This window comes from Onychostoma macrolepis, chromosome 18, assembly GCF_012432095.1.
Source record: "Onychostoma macrolepis isolate SWU-2019 chromosome 18, ASM1243209v1, whole genome shotgun sequence".
NCBI lineage: Eukaryota > Metazoa > Chordata > Actinopteri > Cypriniformes > Cyprinidae > Onychostoma > Onychostoma macrolepis.
Genome location: NC_081172.1, coordinates 4,774,212 through 4,800,582, shown reverse-complemented (window position 1 = coordinate 4,800,582; position 26,371 = coordinate 4,774,212). Strand labels below are relative to the sequence as shown.

The 26,371-nt window shown below is 35.5% G+C and overlaps 1 protein-coding gene across 1 annotated transcript; it reads right to left on the bottom strand.

Moving 5' to 3' along the window:
- Nucleotides 1-1,389: 1,389 nt before the first annotated feature.
- b4galnt3b (beta-1,4-N-acetyl-galactosaminyl transferase 3b) lies at nucleotides 1,390-25,314 on the bottom strand. The gene is made up of 20 exons (XM_058751849.1): nucleotides 24,985-25,314; nucleotides 19,233-19,288; nucleotides 16,237-16,326; nucleotides 15,236-15,331; nucleotides 13,835-13,925; nucleotides 13,643-13,743; nucleotides 13,484-13,551; nucleotides 12,077-12,155; nucleotides 11,936-12,002; nucleotides 10,808-10,951; nucleotides 9,717-9,826; nucleotides 9,513-9,613; nucleotides 8,907-8,974; nucleotides 7,094-8,561; nucleotides 6,024-6,277; nucleotides 5,735-5,888; nucleotides 5,461-5,533; nucleotides 5,153-5,306; nucleotides 4,753-4,879; nucleotides 1,390-3,322 (listed from the first exon to the last, which is right to left on the bottom strand). The coding sequence occupies exons 1-20, from the start codon at nucleotides 25,115-25,117 to the stop codon at nucleotides 3,214-3,216; spliced, it is 3,543 nt and encodes a 1,180-aa protein (XP_058607832.1). The 5' UTR covers nucleotides 25,118-25,314; the 3' UTR covers nucleotides 1,390-3,213.
- Between the last annotated feature and the right edge of the window lie 1,057 nt (nucleotides 25,315-26,371).

Sequence of the window (26,371 nt, the reverse complement as noted above, 5' to 3'; positions counted from 1 at the left end):
GGACATTTCAGCAAGACAACGATCCCAAACACAGCCAAGGAAACTCTCGAGTGGTTTCAGAAAAAGAAAACAAAGCTGCTAGAATGGCCCAGAATCACCTGACTTGAATCCAATAGAAAATAAGAACTAAAAATCAGAGTTCATAGAAGAGGCCCACAGAAGATTTGAAGACTCTGGAAGAATGGGCCAAAATCACACCTGAGCAATGCATGAGACTAGTTTCTCCATGCAGGAGGCGTCTTGAAGCTGTCATTACCAACAAAGGCTTTTGTACGAAGTATTACTTGGGTTGTTACCAACATCTGGTGAAAATTTCATGTCAACAGCACCTTTAGAAATATATTTACTGGGAAAAATGGTGACATGTTCAATACTTATTTTACCCGCTGTAGTTTCACACACACATTTTTAAATGTAGGCTGTACTATGCTGTACAGTTAGAAATACACATAATATTCCATTCTGACTGTACAAACAACACTGATAATAGACTTCAGCCCTCCTCTAAACATGTTAAAGTTTAAACAATTGAAACAATCTTTGTACTTTGCACTGACAATGTGGTGAGCCCAGCTGACTGTACAGGCCTGAGGATGCACATATACACTCCTCCAAATAAATGCACAGACGCGAGCCTTCGCTAAATATAGCCCTACGTATAAAATTAAAAGGCATTTGTAGAATTTAAACATGCTCAGAGGGAAGCCAGAGTCTCTCGTTCTTATTTTAACCCTTCACAAGCTCAAACCAACAGATGGAGGGCCCTCATTTAACTTTGTAGACGCTCTGGAATTAGGTGCTGTTTATTTATCAGTTTTAAAATCATTCTGATGGTACACTGACTTCTAATGAGGCGAATGGCTTTTGTTTCTTTCCAAATGTCTTCTCTAGTAGTGGGAATATTTGGAATGAAATTTCGCGACAAGGGCGGATTGCTTTACGGCAGCAACAAATGCACGGTGTTTGTGGCTAGAAGGGTTAAGCCTAGAAGGCATACAGCAAAAACTACTGGGCATGCGCACATCAATCGTAATTTTTGTCACACTGTACAATAATTACTGTTTTTTGCATTATTGTAAGGGGTAGGAGTAGACGTTATTAAAACACACGTGTACAGCGATCTACTGTAATTATGAGAGTGAATTCCACTCGCTTAACTGTAGGAGGCTCCAGATTTGAAAAAAAAAACAAAGTACAGTGGACAATTGTATTCAGCTTCAAAGAAGTTCAAGCATGAAATGCATTTTGTTTTTTCCAAAAGTAAAGTACCTGTTTCCACTTTAAACAAATCATTTACATTTGCAGTACTGAGAATCCTGCTGCGGTAATGAGAAATGTTCTTCGAGGTTTTGTTCTAGTTATTTATTACAGCACGATGCACATTTACAAGCAGCTATTTCTGGAGTCTGGCACAACAGACAGGGATTAACCTACGTAACAATGGAGTGATGGAACACAGGAATGATGAAGCTAACATGCCAACAGACAAGATAAAGAGAATAATAAACATCAATGGCAGTATGTAATGCTGCAGTCAGACAGTAAACTAATTAATATATTTGATTAATGCTCAAAAACCGGTGATACTGATATTGATTATATAACAAATAAAACACACTGAAGAAATCTGAAGAACCATTTTATTTTAAGGTTGCTGGTGATCTGCATAAATGAATTAAAGGTCATTTCCATTTTGCTGCTTACAAAATATGTAGAAAAATAAATAAACAACTTGATTTTTAAGTAACACACTATGTGAAGGTCACATCTACAATACATTACATCCTTTTTAACAAAAAAAAAAAAAAAAAGCCCACCAAAAAACAAACCGACCACAAGGGTTAAAAACAAAAAAACACTCTAAAAACAGCGCCAAATCCCAACACAAAACAGAGAGTACAGTAGATATTTCCATCTGACTTTCTCCTAATTACATACAGCAGAAGGCACGTTTGAGCGAGCACGGAATTCATTAGAGTACAAGCTCATAAACCAAATAAGAACCCTATAGAAAAGAACTGAAACTGTTTGTGTGTTTGATGAATATTAGAATTGTTTTAAGTAATACTGTACAGGGTTGAATCAGTCTAAATCAACAGGTTTACTCATTGGAATGAAACTGGAAAACGCTGGAAAATGCCGTTCATTTGTACAAAAAGAGCATTTTCAGCTTTAAAACACCTTCAATACCGCTACAAAATGGCAAATATCACAGAAAACATGGCTAGATCATTTCATACCTTCCTTCAAAATAAATTACATTTTGCATAACAATAACTAAGCCTTGAATGAAGGTACTATGACAGTTTGTTAAATAACAATTAAGCACATCTATACTAATCATTTTCATGTATTGTATTACAGTAAGAATAATATGAAGACATTTTATTTTTAAGGCCAATGCTGCCATGACATATGCATACTTTGAATTTAATATGGCTATTTGTCTGCATTACAGTAATGAGAATTTGGGAGTACATTTTGGGAGCTTGATTTTTATGAAAATTACTGAAAACCTATTCTTTTAACAAAATGTAATTTCTTTTGTATTTTGAGGACGATATATGACCAAGACATGTTCTTGACGGGCTTTGTGAGATTGACTTGAAAACAGAACAGCATTTCTAACCTGAATGAATTGACTTTCTTAAACCAACACACTCTGAATATTGCACATCTCTTTGGTTTTGGCCACTGATTCTTTCAGTCCCTAAGAGGTCACACAGCATAAAACATTATGTAACAATGTGCAAAGTCAACCCTCACCCAAGACACTTACCTGCCTGAATAAATACACATTTTCTCAGTATATACATCTCACTGGACGTCACATTTCTGTCTGCCAGAACAGAATACTCAGCCAGACGTGACTGAAGGCATTTTATTGACCTGGAAGCGACAACAGCAACAAAGAGATGCTGAAGCCATCAATAACTTGTATCAGTTCCTTTAACGTTTTTTGATAGCTAGCTTTGGAGAAACATTCCAAGCTTGGAAATGATCCGGAGAGGTCTGGATGTAGCAGTGTTATATAACTCATCTTCAACCCAAACATCACAGACGTCTTTGTCCTGAGTCTCTGTGTGTGTTGCCATTAAACGATCACCCCACATTCACCTTCAGCCAGATGTGATCTGGAACACATCTGGAATGTCCTGAGGTTTAAAGTGCCGTGGTAACCGCTGATCAGCAGCGGCCAGACTGTTAACATCCTTACGTGTTGCGCAGCATCTGGCGGTTCCACATTCCACGCTTTGAGTGAAAGTGATGGAAGAAGTTCCTCAGGTAGAGTCGTTCCACCTCCAGCCCACCCTGAAGGATCCTTGAGACCACAGAAAACAGAAAGCACTTTACACACCACATAATGTTTGTTTAGCATTAGGGATATTACAGTTCTGGCCATTGTGAAAAGCTGAATTATTTTCACATTACAAGCAATAACCAATATTAACCCCTGTGCGTTCTTATGGACATTTCTGTTGATTTTGATCATTTTGCCTGTTTTAATGCCAACAGCATAAATTTTGGCACAAGTGTGTATTTTTATTCTAATAAATATTTCACCCTCATTTCCTTTAATAAATAAATTTTCCTAGGTACACAAAATAGTTAAACTCAGGATCTTAAGGACAAAAATGTCCCCACTGAAACCCATTAAAAATTGCCATTTTTATTCCCAGGGCCATTTAACTACAAAATGATGCAGTCTTGTTATCAGGCGTTCATTCAGTTGGCAGGACTTCAAAATTTATATTTTTCACTATTTTTATTTTTTATTTATTTACTCAGGTTTGGCTATAAAGCAAATTCTCACTTTTTTCAATCTTTCTGTTTTTTCTGTATTTTAGAGCAAATTGGATAAATTATACAACTATAATTGTGAGAGTGTGTTGTATGGATGTCAGAGAGTGGTTTGCATGTGTGTACTAAAAAAAAAATTGTGTGTGTCTGTCTAATGTTTGAGAGAAAAATATTATACTGTACTGCGCATCACAAATTCCTACTGCTGTGTACACCAGCAGAGCTTTGCTGGCATCTAATGGAACAATTTTGGTGCTGCGCCCAAACAAAATCTTACTAAAAGCTACTTTTTAGAGATATCAACCTTAAATTTGGAACACAACTTGTTTACATTTATGGCTTTGATTTTCTAGCAATTATTTAGTTCAACATGTTTTATAATATTTTATTAAAAAAATTACCTCATTTAAATCATTTTCATAAACTAAAACCTCAAACTTTTTTTTTGTTTCACTTTTTTAAAACTTTTTTTTACTTCAGCAATATTCAACCAAGCGTCTTCATTGAAATGAGACCAAATGTAAGCTTACAATTTTTATGACATCATGTTTTTTGACATGGACATTTTTGTCCTCTGAAGACCTCAAAGTAACTTTTTCAAATTGATTCTAGACAAGGCAAGTTTATTTACATAGAACATTTTATACTGTATATGATGGTAATAAAAGTGACTAAAAAGAAAAATTTGCATAGAAATAAATTTTTTTTTTTTTTTACAATTTTATTACAATTTTATACTATAAACAAATTCATATTAAGTTTTATTTTTATAAAAATGACAATCAATCACTTTAAATGTTGCCAGTGAGTTTAAGAATTGTACAGTATAAAAAAATAAAATAAAAAAAATCATACTGACTTTGAGATCAAGCTAGTAAATGATTAATGTTTAAAAAATTTACTTGTATTAACTCTATTAGTATGATATTAGTGTATTGTCTCATGACTGACCTGTCCAGTAGTTCCCAGTCCTCTCCGCCCCAGCGGTCAGTGAATTCTTCGGTGTTCATGCCCCCAATGGAGTCCAGGTCTGATTTATAAATGCCCAGAAGACCAAAGCCATTGACCTCCCAATAACCTGCACATTACCAGCACAACTGTTTTCAACATTGATAACAATAAGAAATGTTTCTTGAGCACTAAACCACCAATAGAATGATTTCTAAAAGATCATGTGACACTGAAGACTGGGGTAATGACTGCTGAAAATTCAGCTCTCTGTCAAAAACTTAAAAAAAAAATTATGAACCCCAAACTTTTGAACAATAGTGTATGTGTTGATATACAGTAATCTAATTCTATGTTGTACATGATGGTGTTATCAGGTTATCTTGTGTTTGCAAGACTGTACCATCAGGCTCCAGGGGTGTAGCGCCACAGTTCAGTCTCATGACTATCGGAGCAAAGGCCATGTGTCTCTCCACACAGTGTTTTCTCACAATGTCGATGAAACCAGGTGGGAAATGAATGTGCAGATCACAAAGAAACACAATGCTGTGATCATCCTGAGAAAGAGACAGACCTTTATAAGCTGCAACTGAGTGACATCCATCGTCTTGCATTAGTTCTTCATTTTCACTGAAGATCATGGCATGTTTTGAACAAGTATTACAAATTCATCTCATGTCTCTGGTGCATGATATTGTGTCTTAAACTTACAGTAATGAGGTCAATTCCTGCCTGCAGTCCTGCTGATCTCTCAAAGTTTCCACTTAACCTGAGGTACTGATACCTGAAACAGGGGATACACAATAGAAAGGAACTCAAAGTGGGGTTTCATTTTACAAAGCTCTAGTAAAGTGACTTTACCACCGGTTAAGGAAGTAATATGATAGCTACAGAAGCATGAGATGACAATGTGCCATATTATCATGACATCTAACTCACGAAGGATCACTCAACTAAGTGTGTATTTATAAACTTGTAAATGTACCTGGGTAAATAAGAGTTCTGTAGTGTTTGTTCTATGTTCATATCAGTGCTTTCATAGTCAGTAATGATGACGTTGAAGTTCTGATCTCCAGTGGTGCGGTACATTTCCTCCATGTCTGAAATAAACTGCTGCACCCAACGGGCCTGGTTCTTCACTGCAGACATACAAACACACAGTGCCTTATGAAGATGTTTCACACAGTCTACTCAGAAACTTGCACAAGTCATTTTCTTCACCAGGGTTTGTAAGAAAGCATCTTAAATAAAACTTCTCTATATGAGAGTGGTACCTGGCACGATGAAGTGGACAGTAGCAGTCGGGTTCCAGTAGAAGCTATATGGATTGCAAAGTTTAAGTTCTGCATCCCGAGCCTTTTGTTTTTTGCCAGAACCCCGATCTTCAGTTCTTTTCACATAGATGTACTGAACCAGGCGCAGGTGGCGTCCTGAAGCCTCCTGCAAGTCCAGTTCCAGTAGATATCTACTGCCACGATTATAATCAGGCTTCTTCTCAATGTTCACAATACGCTCTAGAGAGAACTGCCTACACACACATACAGTACCAATTAATGTCAGAGATGAATTAAAATGTTCAGTATGGCATAATACCATACTATACAGTACATTTTTACTGTGCACAGATTTTCTGCATTTATGCAGTATTATAGAACTAGAGCATACTGCATGACTAATTTCCATTATGACGGCGAATCTGAAAATGCTATTAACTAATAGTTTTGATCAGCACGCCAAATGACCAGAGAGCGTACCATTACAAAATAATAAAATATTATACAAATAAAATAGCACACAGTACAGTTCTAAATTTTGGGTCTCTCAATTTTCTGAAATTTTATACAGTTAAACAGTGATATTATGAAATATGACAATTTCAAATACCCATGAAATGGAATTTATCACTGTGATGCAAAGGTGAATTTTCAGCAGCCATTACTTCAGTCTTCAATGTCACCTGATCCTTCAGTGAAATCCTTCTAATATGCCGATTTGCTGCTCAAAGATATTTCTTATTACTCTCAATGTTAAAAACAGCTGAGCTGCTTAAGCTGGAAACCACAACGTTTATTTTTCAGGATTCTTTTATGAAAGAACAGCATTTATTTGAAATGAAAGTAGCGTTATAAAATGTAAAATATAAAATGTGCCCTTGCTGAATAAAAGTATAAAAAAAAAAAAAAACATTACCCTTTTGATGCAGGTTAATACATTTTCAATAAAATCACAGGCAGTATGCTGTATAAACTATTATTCAGTATAGTAGTATCCCATTCCAAACGCAGCTCATAGAGTGAATAAATTGCTGAATTCAATATTTGATTCAGTATAACAGTCGGCCTACCTTGGAAATTTCTTGTTTAGTTTCGTCATGAAAGCTTCCACTACAGACAACACTTCTGATTCCTCAAGCAGCAGGTTTCCAGACACATTACACTTCAGATCGATCCAGTCGGAGCGCAAGGCATGCAGATCTAGAGGTTTGGCCTGGAACGTCTGAGACCACTTGACTTCCACGTCAAACACGGCCCTCTTGAGGAGTTCATAGTCTTCTTCCTCCGAGAAACCCTGATTCACCCAAGCTTCTTCTTCATCTCTTCCATCTTCAACCTCTTCTATATGTATTGCATTATCCTGAATCTCCTTTTCCTTTCTGGCATCATTCACGTGACCCCAGCTGTTGTTATATTCTTTGTTAGATGGAGCCGCGATGACCAACGCCTTACGCTCATTGGTCTCGTTATCCAATGAGTTTTGGGGAGGATGTTGGGTTATTTGGAGATGATGAGCCACATTTTTGTGCTTGATGGAAATATTGTTGTCATCTACTACAGCCTTTTCGGGATTGTCCTGCAAAACATGCCCGCCTTCATCTGCTTTATGTTTTGGGTGTTTGAGCCTCTTCATCGGTTCAGCTTCGACTACATTCCCATTCAAGGATGGCAGTTCATCTGCAGTGTTCTTCAGCTTTGCCTTCTTTACTTTCACCTCATCTAATGAGTTCTTGGGTGCCTTGTCCACATGTTCTCCAAGATAGACTTTTTGATTACCCATCCGATTCACAAGGTCATGACGTTCCCTCTGGACCTCATTAAACATGGCAGGGCTGGTCACTGATCTTTGCTTCAACTCACTGGCTTCTCGTATGTTCTCCATGGGAATATTTCTATTTCCAACAGCACCAAGATTTGGATTTCCATCACTACTGTTGCTGTTTTTGGCTTTACGCAGATGGAGCTCAACTCTACCATCCTGATTAAGCGATTGGTCCACTTGATGTTTCACCTCTGACCTCAAGCGATCTTCTCTCTGAGCTGGTCCTGGATTCTGCTCGTCAGGTATCTTCTTCATGGCGTTATTCTGAAACCGCTGTGAGTCTTTTTCTTTTCCCTGGTCATAGCTCTTCACCTCAGAAGGTGGGTTTTGGAGGAAGTGTTGGTCCTGTTGGTTTTGTTCAGAATGTCTCCTTTTCTTCTTCTTTCTTGGTTGCTGCTGTGGTTCCTCTGGGTGGTTCTGTGGTTCTACAGGTGGTTGTTGGATTTCCTTAGGTTGGTTGTCTTGGTCCATCTGTTGAAATCTGTTGTCTAGTTCCCCGTCTTCCCTCTTTTTTCTGATTCTGCCATGTTTCTGAACAGAAAACAGTTTCCGGCGTCTCTGCATTGAATAATCATCAAAATCATCTCCATAATCCGGGAGAACCTTGTTCTTCTCCATAGCTTTCATTTGCTGCTTCTCCTCATACTTTCCAGCTTTCTGAAAGCCCTCATCGTCATTTCTGTCCAGGTTCATGGCTCTTGCTAACATGCCATCTCCTACAGGAAGACAAGGACAGGCATTAAGTGTCTTGAAATGGGGAATGAATAAACACTTCCTTTCAGAGCGATTTAAGTTCTGAACCATCAAGCTGTTGGAGTTGAAGACAACAAAATTAACCATGTTTTAATAACTTTACCTGACCTTATTGCACATAATTCATCATTATACATTTTTAATAACAATAAAATAATGTTTCTTTTAAAAATTTCATCAAATTAAGTCCTGCTCCTTATTTCCTACAAAATATTCCTGCTACATTAAGGAAGTTAAATGCATTTTGAATGTTGTTTAAATGGTAAAATGTTGTCTTTAATTTTAAAAGCATTCATCGTTTGCTGTACCTTTGTATTTGATGACTATCTCCTCATTTTCAGGCAAATCCAGTTGAATGTAGTTTGAAAAGCCGTATCTAAAAATAAATTATTTGATTTGAGATCATAATACACAAGGTGCACCAAAGAGAGCTAGATTGGTGGGTGTGATGTTGCTAATGTACAGACTGTACACGATCATTCAAAAATTTGGGGTCAGTAAGATTTTATTTTAAGAAATTAATACTTTGATTCAGCAAGAGTGCATTAAATTGCATCCTTGCTGAATGCATTGCATGCATTAAATTGCATTGATCAAAAGTGACAGGAAACATTTAGAATTTTACAAAACATTTCTACGATGTTCAAATAAAACAACATATTATAAATATTACTGAAGGATCATGTGACTAAAGACTGGGGTAATGGCTGCTGGACATTCAGCTTTGCATCACAAGAATAAATTATATTTCAAAATACATTCAAAACCTTAATGTGAAATATCGTTACAATTATTACTGTTGTTCCTGTATAAATAAATCCAGCCTTGGAAAACATAAGAGACTTTTTTTCAAAAATATTAAAAAGCCACACCAACCCCAAACATATAGGGTAGTGTACTGTATTTGTGTCTACCTTTCCAGGTAGTATGGATTCCCACGGTAGAAACATTTGTTATCGCTCTCCATGTGTGTAAGCCGTGTGTAGTCATTAGGATACACGTACGTCAGGTGCACCTGCATCAGATTAGATTGATCAAGATCACAAACACATAGGCACAACAACATTTACTTCAAATTTGTATTAGTTTTCTAACTATGTATGTGTGTAAGCACTTACGAACTGCAGGCCCTGGTAGCGCATTAGAGGATATCCCTTTATGATGTAGCTGGGGTTATAAATACAGTCAGGCAAAACTCCCTGCAAACGCTCCCTGTCCAATAATGGAACTACACATACAAATACACACAAACAATGACAACATTATAACTCTACATTACTATAATTATTAAGATTTATTATTAACAATAATAATAACAACAACAACAACATGCACAATTAAATATATTAATACGTAACTGTATTAATTCTATAAACTTATTTCTTGAAATAAATAAATTATTTTTAAATAACTAGCATTTAAAAAAAAAAAATAAACAGTATTATTTAATGTGTTGAAATAATCTAACTCCAAACTAAAATTAAAATGCTTAACATACAAAAATAAAAAAATCAGTAACTACTGTTTTTATTGAAGAACATACAATTCTTAAAACTTGTGAAATTACAAAATGAATTGTGGTTAATTTAATTAATTGTAAGATTTCTAGTTTCTGTTAATAAAAAGTAGTTTGAAAACAAGCAGATTTGTCAAAATTACAGCAGAAATTATAAAAAATATATTATATATAATATGGGTTGGGGGGATGAACTTAAATGACAATTTTGGGCAAAGGGTACTTAAGTCAAAAAGGCTAAGAACCACTGTAACAATGTCTCTTCTGCCACAAGGTGGCACTGAATTCATGTTCTATCTGCATATTTTCTAATGTTTTTAGCAGTGCTTGTACACATGTAACTTGAAGATCTGTTATAGATTTTGTCTGAAAGTCAATACATCACAAAACTAGCAATAAACCACAGACAAGAAACAAAAATATTATAAAGTGAGGGAAATAATGAAGTGCAGATGATTTATTATAATAGAGCTCTTATCATCTGCCAGGTCCGCTTAAATATTCTTTCAAATCTTTACTTTTACTTCCACTGAAAAATATCAGCATGTGGGTTTGGAATGCCCTGGGGGTTTCCTTTTAAAGAGTTAAGTTCAATGTTTAATAGCTCAGCATGTCTGCATTGTTGGTTTATTACGTTTATTTTGACTATGAAAGGGTGTTGAGTGAATGTGAGTTTGTGTCTGAATTTCTCACCTTGATGAAACGAGTCACGTGAGTCTGGCCTCAGCATGTCTACTCCATGGGGCGGAGTCTCAGATGACCTCTGGGGCGGAGTCACATGACTGGCAAAGGTCTGAGGAATGTGATTGACATCTGCTGTCTTCAGTGAGGACTCATCTGCGTGCATACACACACACACACACACACACGTTTGTTTTTGTGAAACGTGGGGACATCCCATAGGCGTAATGGTTTTTATACTGTAGAAACTGTATGTGCTATTGCCATACACCAACCCTACACCTAACCCTACCCCTTACAGGAAACTTTGTGCTATTTCAGATTTTCAATACACTCCATTCTGTGTGACTTATAAGCATTTTGAAAATTGGGAACATGGGGTAATGTCCTGAAAAGTCACCTTCTTGTAATACCTATGTTGTACCCTTGTCATTATACAAATTCATGTCCTCATTTGTCATAAAAACACGCGCGCACGCGCGCACACACACACACACACACACACACACACAATTAGGCCTGGTACAGCAGAGCTGGTTTTACTGTGTAAATTGTGACATACAAAAAATTAGGTTATCAGTTTGAAAGCACACTACCGAACTAGTTAGTAAGCAGACTGTTCAAACTGCTAAAAGTTCCAAAATTTTTTGGATTAAAATTGCAACACTTCTGCGATGACTAAATATTTTTAAAAGTATGTTACATGTTATATGTAAACCTTTTCAAACAGCGGTATGCTACATTGTCACATGACATCAAAAAATGTTGCAAACAGTGATACAACTGTTTGAAACAATACACACTGCATACTGTTTAAAGAATATATACACTATTTAAACATACCATTTTTTAAAACATGATACTATTAATAGTATTTTTTAATATTCTCCTAAATATTTATTTATAGCTTTTACACAGATTATGCATTTACACAGAAATGAATGCAAAGGCCTGTATTGACACACTTCAGCTGAAGCAATAAGATGACAACCCACACACACTTTGTGCAGTGGCGACTACCCCATCATTAGCTCTATTTCAGGGTGTGTGTGTGGACAGGAGCAGCTATTCCAGGCGTCTTAACACTACCCTGACATTTCTGCAACCACATCCCAAAATAACACATACACACACACTCACTGGTGTAGAGGGAGATGAACTTGGAATCGATGATTGAAAATCCACTCGCGATCTGTTTGAGTTGCCACTGTAAGTAAAGACAGACTGAGTCATAACAGTTTACACCAATCACACACAAACACCCTCAGTAAACACACTCACCGCAACCTCCACATGATCCGTTCCTCGATCGTTTTGTTTGTGGATAAGCTCAAAGAAATATTTGTTGTTCTTTTGCAGACTGTAAAACCCAAAAAAAGTTTTGAACACAATCAGATCTTTGAAACTTTTATATGAAAAGCTTCTAATGCAACTCAACAGTTTTACATTAAATGATAAATACCCTATTTACTTTATTAAACAATTAAAACATACATTTTTTTTAGTTATTTGAAATAATATTTTTTTCCCCTTATATAGTGACTTCACAAGTTGTTTTCTTATTATGCTTTACCACAGTGACAAGACATAGCAGAAAAAAAATAATAATTTAAACAAATACAATGAGGAATTAGAAATTAGTTAAAAACAAAACAGAAATAAATTAACTATTCTAATGAAACATCAAATATTTATAATTTTTTTATTTTATATATGATATACTATATTATTCTAAAATAATGTTAAATTTAATAAATACATAATTTTTATTTATTAATAAAAATTATTATTGTTATCCCATGTTAAAGGGATAGTTCACCCCCTAAAAAAATATATATATTATGAAAGTCAATGGCTACTGTCAACTGTTACACAAATTCTTCAAAAATATCTTATTTTGTGCTCAACAGAAGAAAGAAACTAACACATATTTGGAACAACTTAAAGGTGAGTAGCTAAATGACGACAGAATTTTCATTTTTGGGTGAACTATCCCTTTAAGTCAAGTTATTTATTTAAAATTTTTAGAAGTATTAAAAAGACAAACACACATAACAATTACTAAAACTTACATACATCTATGCTTCCATTTTAAACACATCCAGTATATATATGATATGATATACTTTAATAATATATTATATTACTATCATATTGTAATAATTTTAATAAAAAATGATTTTATTACAGCTATTTCAAAAGATTCAGAGTCTCAAATCAAGAGGTTTCGCAATTTTCTCAGACTAACTATAGCACAATCTCGTACATGTTAGCCAAGCAAATCTTGATGGCTTTGATCCATACTACCTACAGCCACGTTTCTGATTCTGAAACCACAATTTAAAATCATGTGTTTGTTTACTGTTGAATGTGTATGTACATTAGCTGGAATGGATCAGCCTTGTTTTATGTGATTCGAACTAAAAATACATAATCAATTGATTTGAAGTATGTTACTGAAATGTAATCTTGAACTGCACTATTACAAATCATGTTATAACAGAAGAATATTTTTAATGACTTCCCACTGTGTGCCATGATCACAATCAGGACACAAGCAGCAGCTTGTGAATCTACACATACTGACTCTAAAAATAATTTTTCATCATTTAGGTATGTGGTCATAACATGGACAGATGTGTGAGCACTTCCCTGAAGCATTATGAAACAAACACAGCATTCACTTACGGAATGAGATCTGATATCTGACTGGCGTATTTCCCATATTCCCCTGGGGCAGTCCATTCTCTGCCTGTCTAAAAATGGAGGAATCAAACAAAATTAAGTGTACGCACTTCACGCATCTGCATAAAAGTAAATGTAAAAGTTGACACTCGTCTCTCCAACCTTTCCGACGTAAGCACGGAGCTTCAGATTGTCGGGATTCTCATCTTCACTGAGCCAGAACTCACTGCTGTCATCAGACGCCACTGCAAACAGAAAGTCACCTGCCAAACAGAGGGAAGGGTTAACAGTGGGACAATGGGACCCAATCTGAACATATATGTGTGTGTGTGTGTCAAAGAGAGATAGACAGACCATCAGTATAAGGATGTATATATCCAAATATCCTAAGTCCATAATTAGTCCAGCTGGGTGACACAGCAAGTTTCTTCACAGTTGTACGAGTCTACAGAGATAAAAACATATCAAATGCAATGCAAACAAATGTAATATTGCAAGAAAAGTGTATGCATGTATTGCACAGTAATTTATCTGTTCAAATTTATTAAAATGCCCCCAAAAAGCAAGAAATGTGTATATGTGCTTATTTTGTCGATTTTTAAGAATTGAACTCAAATCTAACAGACATGGACTAAAAGCAAATAAACCCCTTTCAATTTTTTTTTCAAACTGTCCCAAAAGCAAAAAATATGGTAAAAACAATAAAATACTGCATCCTTGCAATTTAATGCATCCTTTCCAAAAAAAACTAAACAAAAGTATTAATTCTTTAAAAATAAACAACATTATATATATACACACACACACATAAACATGACATATGCCATCTATACAGACAAAACACCTACCAAAAAAAAAAAAAAAAAAAGAGTATTAATTCATTAAAATGTATGTATATATATATATATATATATATATATATATATATATATATATATATATATATATATATATATATATATATATATATATATATATATATATATATATATATATATATATATATATATGAAGAGTTAATTTTGCAAAAACAAAACTCCATTTTTAATGATTCTCAGAAATCATGTTTTTCATTGTGCATTCCAATTAATCTCAATCACACTGCAGTGGGGTTATTTTGACTAGGTTAAAAAAATAACAACAACAAAAAAAGAGCTAACTAACACAATAAACCTGGTGGCCTCATTAAAATGCAAATCAATTTATAACTTTTTTGAAATGCGTTTTTCTGGATTTTTTTGTTGTTATTCTGTCTCTCACTGTTCAAATAAACCTAACATTAAAATTATAGACTGATCATTTCTTTGTCAGTGGGCAAACATACAAAATCAGCAGGGGATCAAATAATTTCCCCCCACTGTATATACACTGTGTTCCAAATTCGCGAAATATTGTTTGTTTTGATGCCTTTCGCAAGACATTGCATTGTTTAATATTTTTCATCTTCAGAAAGATCTTTCTTCCTCACCATATAGCATGAGAACTGTGACTTGCTTAATAATGCGGAACAACCTCTTGAAGTAGGGTTTCCATTTACTTAAGAAGAACTGGCAAACTATTGAACAAACCTGTCTGAGATTGATAGTTAACTAAAGTTAACTAAAAAGATGTGAAAAACAACACAAACAAAAATCTGACTCTTTATTGTACCGAAATCCTACTGATATATCACTTGCATAATAATTTGGAACGCAGTGTATATTATATATACACACACACACACACATATATATACACACATGACATAACACCTACATGGGGATATAAAGGGTAATGTAGATTCTTCTGTAGTTGTGATATAGACGTGCCACACCAGTCCTCAAATATGTGAAGATTCGCCATTCCTTTATACTGCGGCAAACATACAGCATACACACATACACATCATTTTTTTCACTTTCTAATAGTCAATATCATTAAAAGAGATTACATCCATCAGACGGCAAAAACAAGGGAAAAATGTTTACATTAATGTGCTTACAATGGAAGTCTATGTGGTAAGACAACACTGGAATAAACATTAAAATACTGTTTCAAAAGTGTGATAAAGTCACCTACTGTCTATGCAAAGCGATATTCAATATCTCAATTCCTGTCATGACTGTGTAAATCAGGTAAAAAATAAATAAATCATAAAACAGTATGAATTTTTGTATGTGCTACTGTCTAAATGTACTATTTACACTCATTTACATATAACTGGAGTATCTTTCCCCATAGACTTCCACTGTAAGCGCATTACTGTTTGTTTGTTATAAGTCAATAATCCAAAGTTGTTTTCTGTAGTAATCAATAATGTCATGTTATCCATAGTGCTTAAATAATTTGGAAGCACAAATAATCTTTTAAATCACCAACAAACAAATGAGAATGAGACAAAAATGTACAGCTCATGTGTCACGTTTAAAATAGTACAGTGACACCAGAGACACATTAGAGTCTTGCTAAATTTAACAAGACGGCAAAACTCTTGCTGAAGACACACAGAAAGAGCCGCGGGCGACATCTTTACAGCATATGCACATCAACAGATCATGCATACAGAGCTCTGAGTGACAGAAATATTACAAACTATTACACTAAAAAAGTATCAAAAATACCATGGTGCTGGTTTTTTGACCACATACCAAGGAAATACTATGTTTATTAAACATGTACCATGGTAATACCATGTTTTTGTACACGAAAAACCATATTTTTGGACACTATGATAATACCATCCATGTATGTTTCTATCATTGTGGCCGCATCATTACCTCCACCCTCCATGTCTGTTGAGTGTTTTTTGGTGTCCAGGTGTTTTTATCATGTTTATTGTTGGAGATGTGATCTTCAGAGATGTGAGCCTGTGACATACATAAAACACACACGTTGTTCATGCATCTGCATTCCAGCAGCATTTTTGACTTCGTTTGTGTTGCAAAATGTACTACCTAGACAACATTTTGGAGCATCATAGATGTGTTGAAATTTTATTTTCTACAGTGTGTAAATTTTATGCATGCATGGAATACTGGAATGACCTACTACATTTGACAGAATGCAACCAGAGGATGTTGCATGGAATATCGTATCCCACAATGCTATGTACATAAAGGAACAGTTCACTCAAAAATGAAAAATTTCTGAAAGCCTACTCACCTTTAGATTAGATTATCCAAGATGTAGATGAATTTGTTTACTCATTGGAGCAGATTTAGAGAAATTTTGTATCACATCACTTGCTCACCAATGGAGCCTCTGCAGTGAATGGGTGCCTTCAGAATGAGAGTCCAAACATCACAATAATCCACAAGTAATGTAAAAAATAAACGGTTGTCTTCTCACATTAACACAGTGCTTGATCTGTGCAGATTTCTCTCCTGAATCATACGAGATAGCAATAGTGTTCAAAGAGGACTCTTATTTTAGCCTGATAGTTTAAAGTTAAAAATGTCTTAATGGATTTGTTTTTTACAAACATGCAACTTTTCACATGATTATTAATTCATGAACCGGAGTGGTGTGGATTGTGATGTTTTTATCAGCTGTTTGGACTCTCATTCTGACGGCACCCATTCACTGCAGAGGATCCACTGGTGAGCAAGTGATGTAATGCTACATTTTTCCAAATCTGTTCTGATAAAGAAACAAACTCATTTACATGGCCTCAAGATGAGTAAATTTTAATTTCTGGATGAATTATTCCTTTAACTTGACTAGGGTTGTGCCGATAGACGATTGTATCGTGTATCGACGATAGTCAGTGATATCGCCTGTGGATGATGCCTTTGACGATAGCAAGACGATTATTATTATCATCATCATCAGGATAGTAATACTATCCAATTAATATTAGGGGTTATTTGTTGCATTATGTTTCTTTTTCCGCATTTTTACAGTGTTGGCCATTATTATAACCAATCACACGATTATGCTGAGTTTATGAATGCAATGGCCAATCAGAGGCATTCAGATGAGCCAGCGGAGTTCTGTTCTTCAGCGCGCGCTGACTGAATTCTGACTCATGAGTTCTCTCATCATAAACAACAAAGTGCAGATGTATGTGCTATGTAAGTATAAGAGATTTATTCATCATACAGTGTAGATTCACTGATTATAACGGGAGTGTTTTTAAAATGCATAAACTCACGCTAGGTCAAGCTTGTGATGATGTTCTTTGGTAATGTAATGTTCTTTGCTTGTTTTCTGTAGCTGTTTTTTGAATAACTGAGGAAATGTAAGCATTATAATTAGTAACTTGCGATGTTTCTATTAATTTGTTATCATGTTAAATACAAATTCAGTCATATTAAAAACATCAGGGTGCTTTTAGCCTTACGCTGGAGTTGGTTCACTTTCCGGCAATTAAACTACCGTAAGTAAATAAATACTTAAATAAATTAGCACGATAATATCGTGTATTGGCGATCTCACAGGCTGACAATAGGATGATATGAAAAATTGAGCATATCACCCAACACTAGACTTGACCCTTCGTTTCGAAATGAACCAGAAGAAATATCAGCATGACAAATCTTTTTCTTGATATATTTACCTCTGACTGCTAAGTGTCATGGTTTTATACAAAACTGAATTTAAAAAAAAAAAGGAAATTAATTTCCAAGATTATAACTGGTCTCTGTAATTAAAGGGGTCATATGATGCGATTTCAAGTTTTCCTTTCTCTTTGGAGTGTTACAAGCTGATTGTGCATAGATAAGATCCCTGAAGTTGCAAAGACTAAAGTCTCAAAACCAAAGAGATATTCTTTATAAAAACTCGACCACGCCCCCCTAAAACACCTCATTTAAACACGCCCCCACATGTCTACACCACTGTGTGGGAAGATTTGCAAAACACCACCCAAATGTATACACAAAGAAAGGCGGCGGAACTATTATTCTTGCTGTAGTATTGTTGCTGCCGCCGGCGCCATGTCCTGGAGACGCTGTGTTTCATTGTGAAAGCGAAACTACTTTGTTTGGGCTTCCAAAAGAGGACACAACTAGAAATCAGTGATTAAGTTGTGTTTACAATGTTCCAGAACAGTTCAACCCAAATATTAGAGTGTGTGCAGCGCATTTTACGGAGGACTGTTTCCTGAACCTGGGAGAGTAGCCTACAATGCTGGCTTGCACAAAGGCTGTTTCTATAAAGTGGGGCAATTCCAACTTTGCAAGGACAGTCTGGCGCTTCTGACTCACAGCCTGAGAGTACATTTTTTAATTCAAAGAATTTGCCACTGACTATTCAAACGCGAGTTTTGAGCTGTGTAGAGTAGTGCTTGTTGTTTGTCGTTTGTCCAATCACAAATGCAGACATGGTAATGTTTACGCGGCGTGATGCAATGCGTAAAAAGACAGTATAAGTCATTATAATCAGTAATTATATCCCCACTGGATGCAACAAATGTCTCGTTTATAATGGGTTTTATTGTTTTTGTGTCATCGCGCCGGGACACGGCATCACAATACAGTAAGGGGCATAACATTTCCATCTCATGCTTGAGGTATTCGGCCAATCACAACGCACTGGATAGCTGGCCAATCAGAGCATGCCTCGCTTTTCAGAACGATGAGCTTTGTAAAAACCGACGTGTTTCAGAAAGGCGGGGCATAGAGGAGCAAAAATAATGTACAGTATGTGGAAAATAATGTGTTTTTTGAACCTTAAACCACAGAAACACATTGCATTACACAAAATAATGTTATTTTTTAGCAACGTCATGTGATCCCTTTAAAACACAGTGAGTCAAAGTGTGAGCTTTTACCGCACGTCGAGCAGCAGCGTTTGCCCAGGAGATGCTTTCACTGCGGACGGTTACACCTGAAAGAAAGAGAGTAAATATTTAGTCAAGCTGCCAATTAATTAATTACACCTGACCGACCAAGTGTGTGTGTCTGTTTGATCCAGGACAGTGACATTAGATTGCCTTGGTTTAGGATTTCTCCAGATAGACAGAAACTGGCTCCATGTTCACATTAATCTTTAACAGGAGTGAAAGCATTAACTTACACATTGTCAATCACACCAAACACACTTTTAATGTTATCCTTAATTAGATTAAAATAAAAAATATGTATTCCACATTACAGGTAATCACACAGAGCTTAAATCGGGTATCCAGCATCCATGTTGATGCATCTATAAAATGCAATACTGTTTACAGAGTTCCGAAATGCAAAACGGGTCATTATCATTAGTTTTTTTATTTTTTTTTTCTGTCACAAACTTGTGCTTCCTTGATCATTATTTAACTCCATACAAAACAGCACATTATTATTTCCTGGTGCTTATATTTCATACCAGTAATCTGTCCATGTACAGCACATGCCAAGGACATACAACACACTTACATTGTTTTTAATAAAGTCAATTATGATTACTACAGACTAACACTAATCCTACTTCTAAATGGAAAGCATTCTTATTCATTTATCAATATGTTTTATCACTGCAACAGTTTTGGCAGATTTACAAAGCTGCTAAGGACAATTTTGTTCCCCAAGTATGGCTAAACACATGTACTGAGTGTACCATACAAATACCGTAAACACCTATTGTTTTATATGACGTTCCAAAATTTTAGAAACCAAGAATTCAAATAGTTTTGGAGGGCTGAAATCGTTGACTGAAACAGTGACGTTTAATTAGCATTTCTCAAATCGCAATAAGCTTCATGGCTTTGTTACTTTTAACATGATTCAACAGGTTTCAAAATGATGTCAATTTTATTGCAAACTAACTACTGACAACAAATGTTGTTTTGATGCTCTATAATGTGCCGTGACAGATCACTGTGGCCTTCTCAGGTCAAGTGGTATGTGAACCAATCATATCTTTCTATTTAGTACTAGTTAAAGCAGAGGTCTTCAACCCTGTTCCAGAGTTTAGCTACAACCCTAATCAAACACACCTGAAGCGGCCAATCAAGCTCCTCAAGACTGCTTGAAAATTGCAGGCAGGTGTGCTGAAGCCGGTTGGAAATAAACTTTCCAGGAGAGTGGGTCCCCAGGAGCAGGGTTGAAGACCTCTGAGTTAAAGCATGAAATAAACATGAGTGAACATAAGAAGTACAACTTAGGTTTTCAGTAAAATGAAAACTCCATGAATTCATGAAAAATTCATTTTGGTGCATCAGTAACATAAAAGCTAACTATGACGATAAACTAACCATTTTAAGAATAAAAAATATTGTTTATTTATGATCCATTATACCTTGAGGACATCCCAAGGGGACGTTTTGTAAGAACACACGGCACAGATTGCTAATACAATAAAAAGAGACTCATGTTTCATCATTTGTACACCTGTGCATGCACATTTTCCCTCAAGTCACAAGAGCAAAAACCAGTTATTCAAGTTTCACTAAGGTTTTCAGTTATGAAGAATTAGAATTTCGACGTGGCATTTATCGATTAACTGTCTTTCGAGAAACATCCTGCTCAAGAGGGGCAAAGTGTATGTTGCGAGCTTCTCAAATAGAAAATGCATGCACACAAAACACTAGTCAATTTGCACATAAGGTCTCTGCAAACATTTACAACAGATGCTCATCAGAAGGTGAAGAAAACATACACTCCCTGTGTGTGTGTGTGTGTGTGTGTGTGTGTGTGTAGAGAAGTGCAAGTGTGCTTAACCTTGCACATCGGTGCTATAGCAACAAGGAGTACAGGAAATGACGTCGCACCTTACAGAAGAAAGGGTCACCTGACCCCCCAGCGCCACTAAACACACTGCAGGGAGGGCCGGGGTGGCCAGCTATTATGATCTGTGTCTTCAGGTGTATTTGCACACTGGGCGGTGTGTGAACTTTCCTTAGTGTTTGAGTGTGAACAAATGCGTTTAAAGAAGAGACCCTGAGGATTTCAGCGTGTCATGTGCATGTTCAAAGTGAGTTTTTAGTGCGCATCCAACACTTCCTTCTTTGCCTTTCTCCATTTTCCAAATCCTTTCTTTTACGGTCCCCCTAGAGGTCACTGGTATGCCCTGGAGGAATGCTTGTTTAAAAGAAAGTAGAAACCCCCGTGCCCAGTGCAGCATGGGAGAGAGAAAGTGAGACATGCATCACTGTAGTCTCGTTCCATTTCTGCTTCATGCACCTGATCTTAGATGATCCTCCACAAAAAATAACAAGGACATTTCAGGATAATCTAAAAATCCTGGGCTGGTGCAAAAAAATCAAGGGTCAAGGGTCAGTCACAAGGGTTTGTCACTTCACACTGACACCCCAGTGGGACTAAACTAACACAAACAGACAATTTAGGTTAGGCCACATGGATGACTAACCACAACCCTTGAAAATGAAAGCTGGATGCAGTAGCTTGCTTTCAACACTCAAAACAACTGAATTTGTAAAAACATTTGACTGTGCATCTTCTCCTGAATAGATCTCATTAAAAAAAACGTAAATGCGCTACATAAGTTTCACAAATTGTCCCCACTCACCCATTCATTGAAATGAAAATTCTGTCTCTATTTAATCACCATCATGTTGTTCCAAACCAAAAAGATGATATTTTGAATTATGTTGGTAACCAAAGTCCCATCAACTTCCACTGTGAGTAAATGGGATCCAAATCCAGTTGGCTACCAACGTTCTTCAAAATATCTTCTTTTGCATTCCACAAGAGAAAGAAATGCATACAGGTTTGGAGTGACATGATGGTGAGTAAATATTGACAGAATACTCATTTTTAGGTAAATGTTTGGCCACTATATTTGGTCATTTCAGCTGATGACCACTTGTGTGTGACCAATATTAGCTTCAAAACGGAAAATCAACCGCTTTTTTTTTTTTTTTTTTGTGCAATTTGAGTAAATACTGTTTGAAATGTTCCAGAATGTTTTTGTATATCTTATCTACGGGCACTGAAAAAAAAAAACATTGCTAACTAGATACATTTTGCAGTGATCTCATAATTGCATTGTACAAAAGCCTGTTTCACCACTGAATAAAAAAAATGTTTTAATAAAAAAAATTCTCTCACAACTCTAAGATTATATCTCACGAATTAGACTTTTCTTCTCACAATTTTGTGGTGGAGACAAAAACAAAATCTCACAATTCTAACTTTTTTTCTTTCAATTCTTAGAATAAAAGTCAGAATTATAAGATATAAATTTAGAATTGCAAGTAAAACAGTCAGAATTGTGAGATTAAAATTCACAATTACCTTTTTTCATTCCATAGTTTTCAGAGTTGGAGAAAAAAAAAATGTGTTAACAGTTTTAACAATAGATTTACGTGATGACATTTAATAGAAGGAAAGGTCTGCGTGCATTCATATCGTGCGTTGTGCACGTCCAATTGATGCTATTAACCTCATAAATATGCAAATAACCTTAACCCAGGAAAACAAAAAAACAAAAAAAAAAAGTACTGGGTAAACCAGAATGCAAAATATATGCAGGTTCACAGAGGAATGGCATGCATGTGAATTCATGGCCAACGAACTCACAAGAGCGTGTCAATGCCATGTGTAGGTCAAACATTCACCTCTAGATTTCTTTCAAAAATACAGGAGGAACAAGGAACTTCACGACACTCAAGCTTCCTCCTCAAAGCTCAACCGGACAGCTTTTGTTTTTAATCTGATTTCGCTCACAGGGCCGTGTGAGTTTACTATTCAAATGTAATTTTAGCAGGCTGAAGTCCAGGCGCTGTGGCATTGGTGCTGCTCCTCTGACCTAATACTGACCTCAAACAAGATGACAAACACCTTCTTCAGGTCAGAGCTCACCTGACATCTCTCAGGTTTCCTCAGTCACATAAGCTTCTCTTTGTGCAACCTTTGAAATTCAGGGCCAATGAGAAAGCATGATTCAAAATTGCCATAACTTTTAAGGTCCCTGAGTCAGCAGATAATATAAAAGCAGTGGAGACATCGTGAGTCACTCTGGAAATGGGTAGGAAACACCCTGATTTTGAGCCGGGGTAAAGAAACTAGACCGGCGGGACAGAAACAACCAGCCTGATGTTCTTGTGTCTGCATGCATACTAACCATATCCACGTTCACAGAAACACGATGTATTTTGTCATTGCATTAAATTCCATTGTCCTGTACTGTTTGCATGATGTATTGTATATTGTATTGCATTGTGTGTAATAATAATGAAAGCAATTCACCATGACAAACTCTTCTTAAAGGAACAGTTCACCCAAAAACTTCACAAGACTGGACTAGAGTGGTGTGGATTATTGTGATGTTTTTATCAGCTGTTTGCACTCTAATTTTGACGGCACCCATTCACTGCAGAGGATCCATTGGTGAGTAAATTATGTAATGCTGCATTTTTTCAAATCTGTTCCAATGAAGAAACAAATTTGTCTACATCTGGGATGGCCTGAGGGTGAGCACATTTTCAGGAGGTTTGTCATTTTTGAGTGAACTCTTCCTTTAAGAGAAAACTACAGTAAACTCCAAACTTCAATTCCAGCTCCTTCCTCCCTGTCTTTTATAGAAAAATACTCATTGCACATTCAAACAGAATATCCAATAAACTGGAATGTAATTAGTATGGACTGCAAATAATTATAAATGTGGAATGTAGAGAGTAAAATCTGAAATGCAGTTACAAATGGAATGTATGTAGAATGTAATTACAAGAAAGTCAAATGAAAACTCTAATTAGAGTGGTTATATCTAGGAAAAAATATAATGTATTTGAAAGTAGAGTGGAATATTATAAGAAATAGAAATAGTAAAACCGGAATCCTATTAGGAATTGGTTTAATTAATAGTAAATATAATAATTAATTCAGTAAAGTTAATGGAACGTATAAAACTGTTAGAATTAAACAGAATAAGACAATGGAATGGAATGGAATTAGTCATGTAATATTGATAATGTTCAATAAAGTTAAATTCATTAACAGTAGTTAATACACTGGGAATCACAAACTAATACTTTTACAGCATTTTTTAAATCATTTAATTAATAAAAGTTATGTTAATTTTTTACATCTATTAATACATTGTTCAAATTATATAAATTAAAATCAGTTCATTTATGATCAACACACAGTGAACAGTAGTATGTTGAAAAATTATTGTTGTAACATTAACAACCGAGAACAAGTTGTCCAAAACTTTTTTAAATAAAAATAATAAATAAAAACAAGTAAAATAAAATACAAAATAGCCTTAAACACTTAAAATAAAGATTCAATATTTTATTTGTTTACCTGCGTGTCATGTGACCATCAACCGACATCAGAAAAAGGTAAACATGCAAAATTTTTAGGTCAAGATTTACAACAACAATAAGTTGCAGAACAATTAGTTTCGGCTGACAGAAAGTTTGGGAATCCCTGACCTAGTTCAATAAATGCTGTAAAAATGCTGTTCGTTGTCCGTTGGTGAAACATAGTGTATTGTTGGTGAAACATAGTGTATTAACTAAGGTTAATAAACTGACCCTTATTGTAAAGCAGCGCCATAATTTGACTTGTTAACATGAGCATAACGAATGTATTAGCAAGCAGTAATTAAGTGACAGGGCATCAGATGTCACTCACCGGGGCTGCTCCACTCGTTCATGGCCATGAACTCCAGATAAGCCGCCAGTAAGGCGACCGTCAGCACCGCCCCAAACACAATATATCTGCCGTTGCGCTTGAATTTCCGCACCGGGAAGAAGTTGAGCATCATCTTTAAGTGCTTCGGGCTCCGCGTGGATCACAGAAGTGGCAAGCCGCTGTAAGAATCATCGACACGCGCTTTCCCGTTTTCAAAGCCGGTGGAAAAACTCGATCCCGCTTCACATTTCCTTCTCTGTGATTCAGCGTCTGCGAGCGTCCCTCAAACATCAGTGCGCTCACAGGTTGAGCAGGCCACGCCCCCTGCGTGACGTCGCTGCTCCTGAACAGGTACAGCAGAGGTAAATAGGCCTACTACTAGATATCGAGCTATATATCCGAGCTATTTCTTCTGCACTCAGCTCCAAAGCTAAGACTGTTTGCTGCTTTTTTTTCATTTGTTTAGCTAAAGAATGCTATAGCCCTATTTTGTCGAGATATATATATATTTTTTACTTTGTGTCATTTTATTTATCAACTCCAAAGCTCTTAAGACGGTAAATTTACTTGTCATTTACTTGCTATAATTGGTATTTTTATTTCCTTTTAGGGGTTTTATATATATATATATATATATATATATATATATATATTGAAGAGTTCAGATGCAAAAGCCTCTAAATGGCGTCTGAAATTTTCATCTAAAATGAGCATTTTTATCAGGCCCCTATATTTACCTTCAGTTATTTCACTTTAATTGCATAGAAAAAGGAGCTATACATTGCCATTAGAGTAAAATTACTGAATCTAAACATAGCAGCCTGATAAAATGTTGATTTTAGATGAAAATTTCAGATGGCACTTTTGCATCTGAACTCTTCATACACACACACATATATACATGCATATATATATATATATATATATATATATATATATATATGCATGTATAGTTTTGTGATGCTTTGGAAATAAATAAACAACATTTAAAATAAAATAAGAATATTTACAAACATAAGATGTCCTTACATTTAATAACATTTTATAGAGAGAGAGAGAGAGAGAGAGTTAGCATTAGCACAGTATAAAAGTTTTTAAATATTAAAATCAATATTTAATAAATATTTTACAGAGAGAAAGCACAATATAAAAATGTAAATCAGGAAAGGACTTGTATTTATTTAATAAATAAATCAATATTTTATATACATCTTATCTATTTATCAATATTTAATAAATATTTGACAGACATACAGAGAGACATACAATGTTAATATTTGTATATAGATATATAGATACAATATTTGTCACAAGAAACTGGGATTGTCTCCTAAAAGTCCTTACAGGACAAAGGAATATGTTTGGATGGGTTGTGCAGCACTGCTGA